Source organism: Arvicanthis niloticus, chromosome 7 (genome assembly GCF_011762505.2).
Source record: "Arvicanthis niloticus isolate mArvNil1 chromosome 7, mArvNil1.pat.X, whole genome shotgun sequence".
Taxonomy (NCBI): Eukaryota; Metazoa; Chordata; class Mammalia; order Rodentia; family Muridae; genus Arvicanthis; species Arvicanthis niloticus.
In genome coordinates this window covers 37,591,689-37,604,971 of record NC_047664.1, presented here as the reverse complement: position 1 = coordinate 37,604,971, position 13,283 = coordinate 37,591,689, and the positions used below count along the sequence as shown (strand labels likewise).

General features: G+C 50.9%; 2 protein-coding genes across 6 annotated transcripts in view; one reads left to right on the top strand and one right to left on the bottom strand.

Moving 5' to 3' along the window:
* Pisd (phosphatidylserine decarboxylase) overlaps positions 1 to 2,737 on the top strand; it is a 41,908-nt gene extending 39,171 nt beyond the window's left edge. For all 4 annotated transcript variants that reach the window (XM_034508376.2, XM_076938263.1, XM_034508377.2 and 1 more), the window contains 4 exons: positions 120 to 258; positions 472 to 609; positions 871 to 1,031; positions 1,575 to 2,737. In XM_034508376.2, coding sequence (XP_034364267.1) covers positions 120 to 258; positions 472 to 609; positions 871 to 1,031; positions 1,575 to 1,799 — 663 coding nt within the window. In that variant the 3' untranslated portion in view covers positions 1,800 to 2,737. The remainder of the gene's footprint in view (positions 1 to 119; positions 259 to 471; positions 610 to 870; positions 1,032 to 1,574) is intronic.
* Sfi1 (SFI1 centrin binding protein) overlaps positions 2,674 to 13,283 on the bottom strand; it is a 70,383-nt gene continuing 59,773 nt past the window's right edge. Inside the window, exons 21-33 of one of the 2 annotated variants that reach the window (XM_034508374.2) lie at positions 12,727 to 12,829; positions 10,457 to 10,553; positions 8,014 to 8,174; positions 7,588 to 7,662; positions 6,888 to 6,962; positions 6,597 to 6,773; positions 6,215 to 6,474; positions 5,377 to 5,481; positions 5,065 to 5,251; positions 3,971 to 4,109; positions 3,785 to 3,863; positions 3,015 to 3,126; positions 2,674 to 2,923 (exon numbers count right to left, since the gene is read on the bottom strand). In XM_034508374.2, the coding sequence (XP_034364265.1) occupies positions 2,819 to 2,923; positions 3,015 to 3,126; positions 3,785 to 3,863; positions 3,971 to 4,109; positions 5,065 to 5,251; positions 5,377 to 5,481; positions 6,215 to 6,474; positions 6,597 to 6,773; positions 6,888 to 6,962; positions 7,588 to 7,662; positions 8,014 to 8,174; positions 10,457 to 10,553; positions 12,727 to 12,829 (1,675 nt within the window). In that variant the 3' untranslated portion in view covers positions 2,674 to 2,818. The remainder of the gene's footprint in view (positions 2,924 to 3,014; positions 3,127 to 3,784; positions 3,864 to 3,970; positions 4,110 to 5,064; positions 5,252 to 5,376; positions 5,482 to 6,214; positions 6,475 to 6,596; positions 6,774 to 6,887; positions 6,963 to 7,587; positions 7,663 to 8,013; positions 8,175 to 10,456; positions 10,554 to 12,726; positions 12,830 to 13,283) is intronic. The other variant, XM_076938261.1, reaches the window with a different exon arrangement.

Sequence of the window (13,283 nt, the reverse complement as noted above, 5' to 3'; positions counted from 1 at the left end):
TGTGCTACTCTGGGATGCTCCCCCGACCTGGCCTGGAGCTCCCTGAGTCCTTGGCAGTTCGGGAGGCACTGAAGGTGAGAACTACCCCCTCCTTACCATCAAAATTCTGTCTTCTCCAGACCAGCCCATCAGATGGCAAGATCCTCACCTTTGGGCAGGTGAAGAACTCTGAGGTGGAGCAGGTAAAGGGCGTAACCTACTCCTTAGAGTCGTTCCTGGGCCCTCGAGCCTTTACAGAGGACCTGCCCTTCCCTCCAGGTGGGTCACTGCTTAGTCAGGGTTTGGAGCTGGGGCAGACAGCAAAGACTAATAACAACAGGCATAGGGGGCTGGGAAGGCTTGGGGGCAGCAGGCTGCTGCTGTGTAGCCAAGTCTTTATTGGAGCCTCCAGCTGGGCTCCATGCAGGCTGTGTACAGGTGCTCACTGTGGGACGAATGGCGTCTGGAGCTTGTCTCTGTCCCACCCCACAGCCTCTTCCTTCAGAAACCAGCTGGTCACCCGGGAAGGGAATGAGCTCTACCACTGTGTCATCTACCTGGCCCCAGGAGACTACCACTGCTTCCACTCCCCAACGGACTGGACTATCGCGCATCGGCGCCACTTCCCAGGTATGCCCAGGGGTGGGAGAGAAATGCCTCTGTGGGTATTAGAGGCCCTTGCCCTTTTGACCTGAGAGGATTGAGCTTTAGGCTGATGTTGTCAAGGCCAGGAGATGACTACCTGAGGCTGGCTGGCTCTAGGCAAGGGTACCTGGGGTCCTGATTAGAATTTGGAACACTTGGCCTGTGAGTCCCTGTGGCTCTGTGGCCATTCTGATTTGAACACGTCAGGCTCTGAGCAGAAAGTAGCATGTTCTCTTGTCTCTTCAGGTTCCCTGATGTCAGTGAACCCCGGCATGGCCCGATGGATCAAAGAACTCTTCTGTCACAATGAGCGTGTAGTCCTAACTGGAGACTGGAAACATGGGTTCTTCTCCTTGACAGCAGTGGGAGCCACCAATGTGGGCTCTATCCGCATCCACTTTGACCGAGTGAGCAAAGGCCAGAGGCCAACCTCTTGGGTCCAACCACTTTATTTGCAGTAGTACAGCCAGATCTTTGGGCTTGTAAATATTGTGGTGGGGGAGGGGTATTCCAGCTCTGACCAGGCTTGGCTCTGCTGAGCAGCTGCTCTGCAGACACCCCTACCAGCTCAGCCTCCCTCGCCCTGTTGCCCATTCACCTGTCTGGAGATGGCTAGTGAGGTGAAGGAACCAATCCCACTCCTAACACACCGCTTCTGCCAGGAGCCCTGATCAGAGGCAAACATGGAGCATCATGCAGAAGGGGAGAGTTGGCTTGTGAGAAAAATCTTGTGCCCACTCTGCTTTTTTAGGTGTTACTGGCTGCTGCTGGCGCTAGCTAGCCTTGCAACGTTTATATCTGACCCCTGCCCCTCCTTGTCTAGATCACAGCAGGTATTGGGAGTGTTGATTAGTGATAGGCCTTTGCCCTGAGAGGCTGTCTCTGCCACCTGGGCTGGGCAGGGTTAAAGACAGGCAACAAGGCTAATTAACTTTCCTTCTTGCCCCTAGGAACTGCACACAAACAGCCCCAGGTACAGCAAGGGCTCCTACAACGACCTGAGCTTTGTGACACATGCCAACAAGGAGGGCATTCTCATGCGCAAGGGCGAGCCCCTTGGCGAGTTCAACTTGGGCTCTACCATTGTGCTCATCTTTGAGGCACCCAAGGACTTCAACTTCAGGCTGAAGGCAGGGCAGAAGATCCGCTTTGGGGAAGCACTGGGCTCCCTCTAGTCAGTCCTCTTGGTTATGACTGCCAAGGGATCTTTCCACACAGGAGCATGAGGGTCTTCAGTGGAGCCCCAGGCTGCCTGTGAGGGCCAGTGTGGGGCTGACCTTATAGGACCTGAATGATTTGTTCCTGCTTGTCCAGAGGTGCAGAGGAGAGGTTCTGTCAGGACCTAGGCCCCTTTACAGAGCGTGAGTGGGTGTGATTTGACCCCAAAATCATTTTGAGGGGTGTTTTAAAAATTTGTGCAAGCCAAACACCCCCCCCCCCAATGCCAAACTCCTGGCTGTGTATTGTGAGAATGGTTATGCACTACCACACCCTCTAGCTGCTCCCCACCCCCACCCCCCCCAGCCTCAGGGCCTCCCCTCACTGCACAGGGTGAGGTGCCTCCTGGGCACAGACTGTGGATCTGTCTTCCTAGAGTAGGCCACATGGCCTTCATAACTGCTTTCTGTTCCCATTTCACCTGCCTGCTTGCTGGAAAAGTAAAATCATTTATAAATTGCTGGATGTGTTATCCTGGACTCTGCCAGTGTCTTCTGAGGACAATGACTAATGATGTTGATCTTGGCAGGCCCAGAGAAGCTGGCTGAAGCCTTTTGCTGGTAGTCAAGACTAATTACTAGCTTGCCTGATAGAGTCTGGAGTGAAGGGGCAGGTGGAAGCCCAGCCCTGCAGAAGTAGGGCACATGCTGCTATTGTTCTAGGGACTGTGTTGGAGGCAGAGGGTATGCAGGCCAGGGGGAACCCAGTGGTAGGGACAAGACCAGAGTCCATGTTGATCTTGGGAATGCCATGAATTTCTCCTTTAGGAGAAATCATTTAACTTTTTCAACTGTATCAGTAGTACAGTATTTTATATGAAAAGTAGGAGACTTCTGAACAGTAACTCATTTAATTGCAAGACATTTTGAAATTAAAAAACAAAACAAAAAACTACTGTAGCCTTGTATTTTGTTGTTGAGGGTGGGGTGTCCGAGGCCTTGTGAAGGATGGCACTTGTCCTCTAGGGGCGAGCCCACTAGCACAGAGCCCGCCTCAGGGCCCGAACACGAGCAATGCATGCACCAACAGGCTCACGCTGGGCCTCGAGCTCCTTAGCCAGCTGCTGGATCTGTAGTTCCACCTGGGGACAGTGGAGGGAGGGATCAGGTAAGCTGAAAGGAAGACCAGCCAGGGGCTGGCCCCATGCTGACCTGGGTCTTACTGGGTCTTACCTCCTCCAGTTCTGTTTTCACCTGCTCTTCTTGACGAAGGTCCTCAGATCTCGGCTCCTCCTGGCTCAGCTCCAGCCACCTATGCAGGCTATTGGCTTGTCGCTGACATGACCTGGAGATGGGGACACCTGTCGGGCTGGGTACTGGCTAATAAAGTGCTTCCAGAGAATGACTGATAATCTTCTGTCTTTCCCCAGCAAACAGCAACTCATGTGAGCCTGTGTGAAAATTACTCTTCTGTCCCTTTCTAGGGGGACCAGTCTTTTTCACTGAGGCCTCTGAAAGCTGCTGTAAGTCAACAGTCCCCAGAACACTGGGTGTAACTAGGGCCCAGGCTTCTGTCCCTTGTCAGCATTACACTTATGCTGGCTGGGTAGGTAACAGAACCCAGGCAAGTCTTGCTTGGCTTTACATAGCCTCCAAATGGAAAGCAGGACTTCCATTCCTAGGTAAGGTCAACTTAGCCCTTCCTAGAGTGGATAAAGGCACCTGAGGACACTTACCCCAGCCCCTAGAGTTAAAGCACAACAGGGGTAGAAGAAAAGAGGTGGATGCTGAACAAGGAAGCTAGTAGGGACCCTGGGAAGTGAGTCCTGTCCTGATTCATAGCCCACTGGGCCTTGCAGAGACAAGGATGACTAGCTAGCACACACAAAACCTTGCCCTGCTTGTTCCATTTCCCAGCCCCTGCTACAGGCAATGGAACCAACTGCATTTCCAAGCCACAGCAATTCCCACGGACAGGTCCCAGGGCACCTGGTGGGCCTCACCAAAGGTTCTGCTTGGTGGTTTGGTAGTGTTGTAACTGCTGCTGGATCCCCTCCAACTCAGCCTCAAGCTCTGTGTGGCCTGCAGCAACAGGAAAGTAAGCTTGACCTTGCCCACCATTGCCTTTAGAACCAAGGAGACTGGTAGGGCTTTGGTGGGAGGGTGGCCCAGTGCCTTGACTTACTCACCTGTAGCCTCGGAGCCATAACCAGGCCCAGTCCTGGTGCTTGTGGAATCTCCAGGGAGGAGGAGATGGGGATCAGGGTCCCTGGTTAAGGATGGGCACCCATAAGATTGAGGTCCAGGGATGCTGGGCTTTGTTGACACCTGTAGAGGAGAAATGGGTGGATGTAGACTGAGGAAGATAGTAGGGGCCCCAGGAAGTGAGTCCTGACCTGATTCATAGCCCACTGGGCCTTGCAGTGACAAGGGTGACAAGCCAGCACACACAAAGCCTTGCCCTGCCTGCTCAGCCTCAGGGGAAAACTGGTTCAGGGTGGCACTCGAGTCCCACCTAAGTGCTGGGACTGGGAGTATGTCACTTTTGTTACCAGCCACGCATCAGCAGAAACTGCCTCCTTCCTGTCTCCACCCCTCCCCAGTCAGCACCAACTTTTAGGAGATGGCACCTGTTTTCGGGAGCACTCCTTGGCTACCTCTGCCCAGGACCCTGTGTCCCCTGTGCTCTGCTAGATGACACTTTGCCCTGCTCTGTAGATACTCACAGCCTTGAAGGCCAATTGAGTGCTGCGCTCTCAGATCTGATAAGGTAAAAGGGGCCAAATGTCTCACTAGACACTGGCCCCACCCCAGATTCCTTCTTTTAATATCTTAATTAAGTGACCCTGGATTCCTTTTCCTCCCTCACCATACCTACCACAGCAAGTTTTGCCCCACAGTCCCCAACAGACTGTCACCCCGCATGGTGAGAAGCCACAGCCAGGGCACTAGCATGTCTATCTGATCACACCACAGCTCATGGCTGCCCCAGCACACTGCTCTACAATAGCCGCTCAATTTTTCCCTCTTCCCCACTCCAAGCTTCTACCTGTCCCCCAAGACCAGAGGTCCTGCTGGGAGCCTGCCCATAAGGTGGTTCTGGTTGTCCTGTCAAGACATTTCTCAAGGGCTGGGGTGTTAGCAAACTAGCCACTGCTGTGTTTGAGGCCTGGTATGCAGGGCACCCAAGCCTGTTGAGTGACCAAGGTATTCTAGAAAGAAGAGTAGGAAGGGTTGGAAGAACAACAAAGGAGAGTGAGTGACAGCCCAGTGGAGAACTCACCCTGGCAATGTCTCCTACCCCATGGGGCATGAAGGAGGAAGGAGGCAGCAGCTCCAGGCCTGGACTTGCTGTGGAAGGCAGCTTCTGACCAGAAACACTGGGCAGGCCCACAGGTAGAAAGGATCTAGTCAGGGAAGAGCCTTCCAGCGGAGCCATGCTGTGTCCCTTTTCCGGGGGCTTCTCTAACCTGAGCAGAAGCAGGAACTGGTCACACCATGGAACCTTTTATCTGGATTAAAGGGACCACATATCCAATAAAACACAGGACCACATAGTTTCCAGTGCCTTTGCACTCACAACCATCCAACTTACTGCTGCTCCCCAGGAGTGCGCCACTCTGGGGACCTCTGGTTCCCTAGACGCTCCAGCAGGAAGGATGGACGTCGGGGCTGTTTCCGTGATGAGCGGGCTGCACTGCTGGAGAGAAAATTCTTTTCCTTGGACTGGAAAGGTCTGCACGGGGACCTGAGATCTCTCTAAGGTTCAGGCCTTGGCCTTTTACAGGGATGTGCACAGGGTAGGTCTGAGCCTAGACAACTCAACGTGACATAGTCTGCCCGATTCCTGGGTGCCAGAGCTGCACCTGTCTCTTTTGACCTTCACAGCAAGCTGATAGTACGTTCTTCTGATAGCTCCTTCTTATCAGAAGACCCTGTGAGACATTCAGGGTCCTGCCAAGTTAGGGGTGAAGGAGACAGAGCAGGGACTAACACTCTACCCACCGTGAGTTCTGAGACTCAGTGCTGGGAATGACAACTGTCTCTCAAGGGTGGTGCGCATAGGACTGTGAGAAACCATCCAAGGAGGTGGGGGAAAGATCGGATACCCACAAGTGCAGCTTCTGACAGGGAAGGAGGGAGGCTACAAGCTTAAGACAAGGCATGAGGGCTTGACTGCTGAGCATCATAAAACAGGGAGAAGTCGATGTCACACGGGAAGGGACAACAGTCTCCTCAGAACTAACTGGGAAATTCCACTGACTCTCCAATACTCAGGAAAGAATGGCCTTACACAGCATTCACCCCTGAGCAGCTCTGGTGTGACGAGGCTGTGGCACTCTCATCTTGTCCTTCCTACGGCTGTTTGTCCCTCGTGTGCACCCAGATTTTGCTCTAGGACTAGAGGCAGAGGAGAACCACAGGCCACTCACAGGTCTAGGAGGCAGGGCTCCCCAGCAGCTACTGCCAAGCTCCCCAGGACTCTCTGAGATGAAGGAGCTCGCAGCTGCTTTGTCTCCAGGGTAGCATCGCCAGCCTCAGCAGCACATCCAAAGACAGAGGAATCCTTAAATGTCACTCTCCTGCTGAATGTGATCGGTGGTGGTGGTTGAGAAGTCTTGCCTGGACCAAGTACCTTCTTTTTCCAGAGCTCAGCACAATGGCGGACTGCACAGTGGAGGCTGTGGGCTGCCTAAAACACAGCTGCTCATCAGCTGCTGCCCTGCTGCGCCCTGCTGCGCCCTGCTGCGCCCTGCTGTGCCCTGCTGTGCCCTGCTGTGCCCTGCCAGCTCCTCACCAGCAGCTCTGGCTCACCTGGAGCTGCTGCTGGGCCTGGAGCTGCTGCCGGAAGGCCTTCATACCAGCTGTGAAGCGCAGAAGGCGTGTGGCACCCTCCTGTAGGAGCTGCTGGTGATAGGCTTGCATAGCCCGTTCCAGCCGTGCCCTCTTCCTCCTCTTCTCAAGTATGAAGCCCAGCCATGCAGTCCACACCTTGCAGAAGAGAGGGCAAGAGATGAGACTCGGGCTTCCATGAGGGATACCATGACCCAGCCTACAGAGCAGCCCCTGAAGGCAGGAGTAGCCAGGGAATTGTAGAACCATTACCTTTGCCTGTAGTGAGAAGGCCCAGAACCACAGGGCCCGGGCTGTACCCCACTGTTCTTGCCTCCTGACTGCCAGCTGTGGGCCAGAAAGACTGGGTTATTCAGAGGAATGCATAGGCAACATGGCCATGGCCACTCTCAGCTGACCAGCTAAACCATCTTCCCTCCTACTGGGAAGGGTTCAGGTCCTGGCCTCAACCCGACCTTGACATAGTCAATATATTCAGGGACTATGATCAGAAATGGACAGTACAAAAGGAAGAATGCACAGAGCAGTCAGAGGTGGTGAATGGACAGAGTCAACATGGTTCACAGCAATGCTGTGGGAGCTGGAAGCAGAGCCCAAGGCTCTCCAGCCTAGAGGAGGAGTGGACTATAAACTTGGCTTTGCTGAGCAGACTGCGTGGCCTTCTGGTTTTTTACCGAGACCCCAACAAAGACTTAAAATTCATTTCACATTAATTTTGGGGTATTATTCCAGTGTGTTTAAGATGATACTGTAAGAGAAACCTGAATCAAAGAGACTAACTAGCCTTCTACAAATGGTATTTGAAGGAAGCTGATAGTGCAGGGGTGGGGGTGGGACACAGGGATAGAGCCCTGGGACAAAGACAGCATTAAAGACTGAACTAGATGTGGGGCTGAGATGGCTCACAGCTGAGGTCTTACCAGTAGGCAAGAAGTGCTACACTGGTTCTCACCTGCTTCCTCCACTGGCAGAAGTAGACCCAACCGAGTCTCTGTGCCAGAAATTGGGCAGCTTGCCTCTGCAGAAACTGGAGAGCAAATGCACAAGGGGTCAGACTTCACACATCACCTAACTTGGGGTCTAAACCCAGCCTCCACCCAAGTGAACACCTTTCTGCCATGAGCTGTCCCAGATGCCAAGGACTCCTGCCCAGGTTAGGGGTCTGATAGCCTTCTGGGGTAGATTTGATTCTGAGGCTGGCTATTCCTATGTTCATGGGAGCCTGCAGCAGCTCCTGCAGCCTTGTTCCTGCAGAATCCCAGCACTAATACTTACTGCCCAGAGTTCTGTCTGGAGACCCCTCCCCCAAGACACAGGCGCCTGCTCAAGACACCCCTGACTCATGCAGAGCTTGCAAAGCTGCTACCATGTGCCTTACCTTCTTTCTGACACACCCCAGATGGTGAGCCTTCCACCTGGCCATTGCTTCCATCAGCAGCTGCCAGTGGTGATGCTGAGCCGCCTGTTCCAGCTGGAATCTCTGCTGGGCCTCCCTCTGGCTGCAGGACCGCCAGTGCTGAAACCAGTTCCGGAGACGACCTGAAGCAGATGTAAGGCCACTGAAAACTGTACAGGATTTTCATTCATAAGTGACTCTGTGGCATGGGACAGCTTAGACAGTAGAGAGCTTATATGATGTGACCGTCAGCCTTTTGTGAGAAGAAACACCACAGAATCCATAGCCATTGTGGAAGGCCAGCCAGGCCTGGTCATCTCTGCAGTGTGGAAACTGGAACTAGAATTTCTTTTTGCTGCTGCATCTCCAAGTGCTGTCCCATAGCTGCTCACAGTCATTGCAGGTGTCCCAGGCCCCACAGAGCAACACCAACAGCTGCTAGGCATGTAGAAGGAGACTCTTAGTCCCAAAAGGGAGCTTCCTGCTGGAGCCCAGCCTTGGAGAAGGTACAGCCTCATTTTAAGAGGCAGGAAATAAAGCTCAGAGAGTGAAGTCAAGTGAGCCTGAGGTATGACCAGAAAAGTAATAAACTGATCTCTCTGAGCCCCACAGTGTAGGCCATGTGGGGCCTGGGAATGCCTAATACAGGAGGTACCTCCATTCACAGGCTCCAGAGAAGGTAGCAGTCATGAGGCTTATGTTGGATGGTGTCTAGCAGCCATTTCACATCTTGGGTGCAGCCTTGAGTGTACCTATCTTCCTAGCTACCACTATAGCATTGTCGCTAAGGAACAACTTAACAGGAAGGTACTGAAGTAGAGGAACAAAAGGCAGAGTTATGGAACCCAGACCCAATGGATACATCTACAAAACACTCCCACACCTGAGGCTCAGGAACATTTTGGGGAAAAAAAGATCCTAAGAACCTGAAGATCAGGGAGTCTGCTGTGTGAATGTGTCTCCTAGTAATGTCAGAAGCCATCAACATGACTGCCTAAATGTGAGCCAAATGGGGACACCGATGGGCATGTCACAGTGGAAGGGGAAATGCCCATGAGGCCTCAACTCTATACAAAGAACTCCTTAGGGAACTAAGACCTGCTGAGAGTGGGAGAAAAAGTCTTTCTCAGGAAAGAGCTTACCAGGTGGTTACCCACTGCTAAGTGGTCAGCCCTGAAAACATGTGATACTTACTAACTGACTGAGCAGGATACATAATAACAAGGAAAACAGAGGTCAGGATTTGAGAAACAGCAAAAAGTGGTTTGTGGGGAGGAGAGGGAAGGGAGAAATGATGTAATCTTACAAAGAAAAGAATGGGAGAAAGAAGGAGAATGGGTGCTCACTGTGTGGTCTAGGTTGCCCTCAGCCTCCCTGCTCCAGCATGTCTCCTTCCTGACTTCCAAGTGCTGGGACTACAAGCCTGAACTTGGAAGAGTCTATTCCTGTGTCTAAGGACATTTTCCCTAAGCTCTAAAAAGGTGTGGCAGAAATCCTGAGGTCTAATATCAGACAAGACAATGAGCACAGGCCTTTAACCCCAGCACTCAGGAGGCAGAGGCAGACACATTTCTGTAAGTTGGAGGCCAGCCTGGTCTATATAATGAATTCCAGGACAGCCAAGACTATAAAGAGACCCCATTTCAAAAACAAAACAAGAAAGGCACCAAGCCACAATGCTACTGCATCCCTCCCACGGATGGCATTTTGTGCTTAGCCCCCTAAATTCCTTGTTCTAAGAACCTGCCCTGTGCCACTAACCCCTTTAAGAAAAGTCCTTCAGAGATGGTCCTGTTAGTTCTCCAACTGCTCATTCCTTTGCTCATGGAAAAATCAGCATTTCAAGCTTCATGGACTAAGAATAAACGGTTGTCCAGGAAATTTCTGGGCTTTCAGCACCACGAAGGGACTACTGAGGCACCCTACCTGGTAGACTACATTACCACCTTGTTATTCCTGCTTCCTGCCCCAGTAAGACCCTGGCTACTCTGTACTGACTATTAAGGTCCAGCCTCAAGAACAAGTACCAGATTCTGAGCATCTCAGGTATGATGTGGATAATATTATTTTAAAGCTCAGTTAATAAATTTATATAATATATATTACATAAATATATATCATATAATATCAATTATCTATATATATGTGTGTATGTACACACACACACACACACACACACACACACATATCACTAAGGAAGACCAGAGAAGGCAACAACCAGAAGCTAGAGGAGCCCAGGAAGGATTGTCTTCCAGAGCCTCTGGCCTCTGACACGGAGAAAAATGAGTTCTTGTTTGAAGCCTCCTGGTCATGGAAGCATCAGGGAAGATGACACATGGACAGAGCCCGTAGAGCACACGGAACCTTAGGAAGTCCTGTGTTCACATTCCTCCCATCGCCGTTGGTTCCCATAGGCCTCTCTTACCTCTATCGAGTGCTTTCCGGGCCTCCCTGAGGGCAGCTGCCTCCTTTTGTCGGTAATATATCTGCACTGACGTAATCTCCCGCCACTGGACCAGGACCTGTGGACAGGCAGGGAAAAGAGAGTGGTCATTTCATACTTGGATATCAAGGAAACACTGTGGCCAGTGCTGTGTCCTCTTAACGTAAGACCTCAGGAGTTAACAGTTGGCTCTCAAACAGATCTAGGAAGTAGAAATCTATCTGCACACTCTTGGGTTGTGGCTTCAGGTCCCTTAAAGGGAAATCTGACAACTCAGACACTGGGACTTTCCTACAAGGAGATTTTAAACTTCATATTGTGCCATAAGAAATGAAGTTGTTACACGGATTATACTCCACTTTTGTTTATCATTATATTAATTCTTTCTTCTTTTTTTCCTTTTGTTTTCCAAGACAGGGTTTCTCTGTGCAGCCTTGGCTCTCTGTCCTGGAACTCACTCTGTAGACTAGGTTGGCTTCAAACTCACAGAGCTCCACTTGCCTCTGCCTCCTGAGTGCTGGAATTAAAGGTGTGCACTACCACCACCTGGAATACTTTTTCTTACACAGGAAACCTGGTAACAAAACCCTTTCTGGGTAGTGTGTTGTGGTGCACAATCCCAGAACTTGGGTAGCAAAGACAAATAGATTTCTGTGAGTTTGAGGCCAGCCTAATCTACATAGTGAGTTCCAGCTTAGCTGGGGCTACGTAGTAAGACCATATCTCAAAAGAGAACAGAAAACCCTCTGTGTGGGGTATATGCATGTATATGCACATGTGTGAGTGTAGAGGGCCCAAAAATCCAATGTCTTCCTCAGTCACTCTCCATTCATTCCCTAAGACAAGGTCTCTGAGGCTGAAGCTCCCTGTTTTGGCTGCCTGGCTAGACAGTGAGTTCCCAGGATCCTCTTGGTTTGACTCTAACTCCAGGACAGAGTTACAGGCACACACAGTGGTAGTGATGAGAATGTGCTTTGGTTTCAATTTCAGGTTTGGGGATGTGGGGCTGCTTCAGACTGTATGCAGCAGCTGACCAAGATTGCCTCATGCTCTAGCAGGGGTGTAGTTTGCCAGCTGCAGATCGTGTGACGTTTGGAATTCTGGGAACTTTTCAGAGGGTATATAAAGGCTAGAGCCCTGATAGGCAGTTGGTGGCTGCCAGTCATTTAGGGGGGCTGGTTGCAGTTTGTTAGTAGTTGTGCTCAAAGAACAAAAGAAACAAAAAGAAAAAATTTAGATTCAGGGATCTCCATATATTCTTCTTTCTCTCCTATCTAGTGGTAGGGAGTGAAACCAGGAAGGATAAAAGGTGAGAAAAAGAACCCACAAAGTGCCAAAGACCAGCTACACACAGTCATAGGCAACTTTATGTGGGTGCTGGGGATTTGAACTAGAGTCCTCATGCTTGAACATCTCACCAGCACCACTAAACACATTTAAAGAAATCAGCGAATCAGACAAAGCACAGTACCAGCTTCACTGATCATAAACTCTATTCCCACCTGAGTGATCTCTCTTCAGAGCATTAAACCTAAACAGATCTGGTCATTTCCTCCCAAGGCAGGAGCCATGAAAGCTGTCTTGAACATTTCTGAGAAGATGCTAGCCTTCCCTAAATGCAGCTGCTGCCTCCCCAGGGAACTATGTTGTCACCAGCAGGTACATCTATGCCACTCAGAATTCCCAACAATCTGCTTTCTTCCAGAACAGCCATGCCCCAGGAACAGCCTCTGGGACTGTTTCTGGTTGAACTACTTCCTTGTATTATGGACCAATGCCTTGCTCATCTCTAGAGCATGGGACCTGCAAGAAATTTCCAACATCCACCCCGTCCAAGAAAATGAGGTGGTCTGGGTCATTTCAAACTAGATGACCAAGACCTGCTAGGGAGGCCCCATGCTTTCTAGCAAGCCTCCAGAGCCGTGCAATCTGGGAGCCAGTGGGTAAGATCTGGCACAGTCTTCCAACAAGGATACTGAATCTCAGCATCCCCCATGCTTTATCTGAGTTCAGTGTTGCACATATATGGAAAATACTGGCTCTGGTAAGAACTAGTTTGTTTCCTATAAGACACATTTTTTTTTTTTTTTTTTAATGAACAGTGATTCCTAACTCAGTACAAACAAAAATACCCACAAATATGCATGTGTGAGAGATGGTTACCTACCCACTCGGGGAGGTCCTTATTACGTGCTAATTAATGAGGACTGTAATTGAGTCCCAAGCTCCCTGGTAACCAGTTTGTACCTCACCTTGGAGCACAGAGTCCTGTTGTAGTGGACTCTTGCTTGAGAGGTTTTTTTGGCCCCATCCAAACGGGCCATGGTGTTTTCTCTCCAGCGATGTAACACCCACCTGCAAGGACATGGGCCAGGTAAGGGCAATGACCACAGTTTGGATGGGCCTAAGAGGCTTCTGTGAAATACACATACTCTTTCCCATGCCCGAGTAAGGACTCTGTGCCTCAGAGCATCTGCATCATGACCCTCAAGTTCATGCTCTTGTCTACACCCAACAACAGATGCTGGGTGTCTGCTCTGTGCCAGGTACTAGCTGAGACCAGGTGGCCAGCAGTCCACCAGGCCATCACTGAGTCCTCAGGAGGTATATGATAAGGACAGCACAGCTGTAACCAGATGATAACAATTCAGGTGATTCACAGTGAGATCACAGTGAGATAAGCATGAACCCCAGCACCTCCTTGCTCTCTCATTTTCTCACTCTAGTCTATCTGAGGGACTGGATGGTGCTTTGTGGGACTTCTGAGGAGTGATGGGGTTTAAAGTCCACAAGGGCCACGGCCTACACA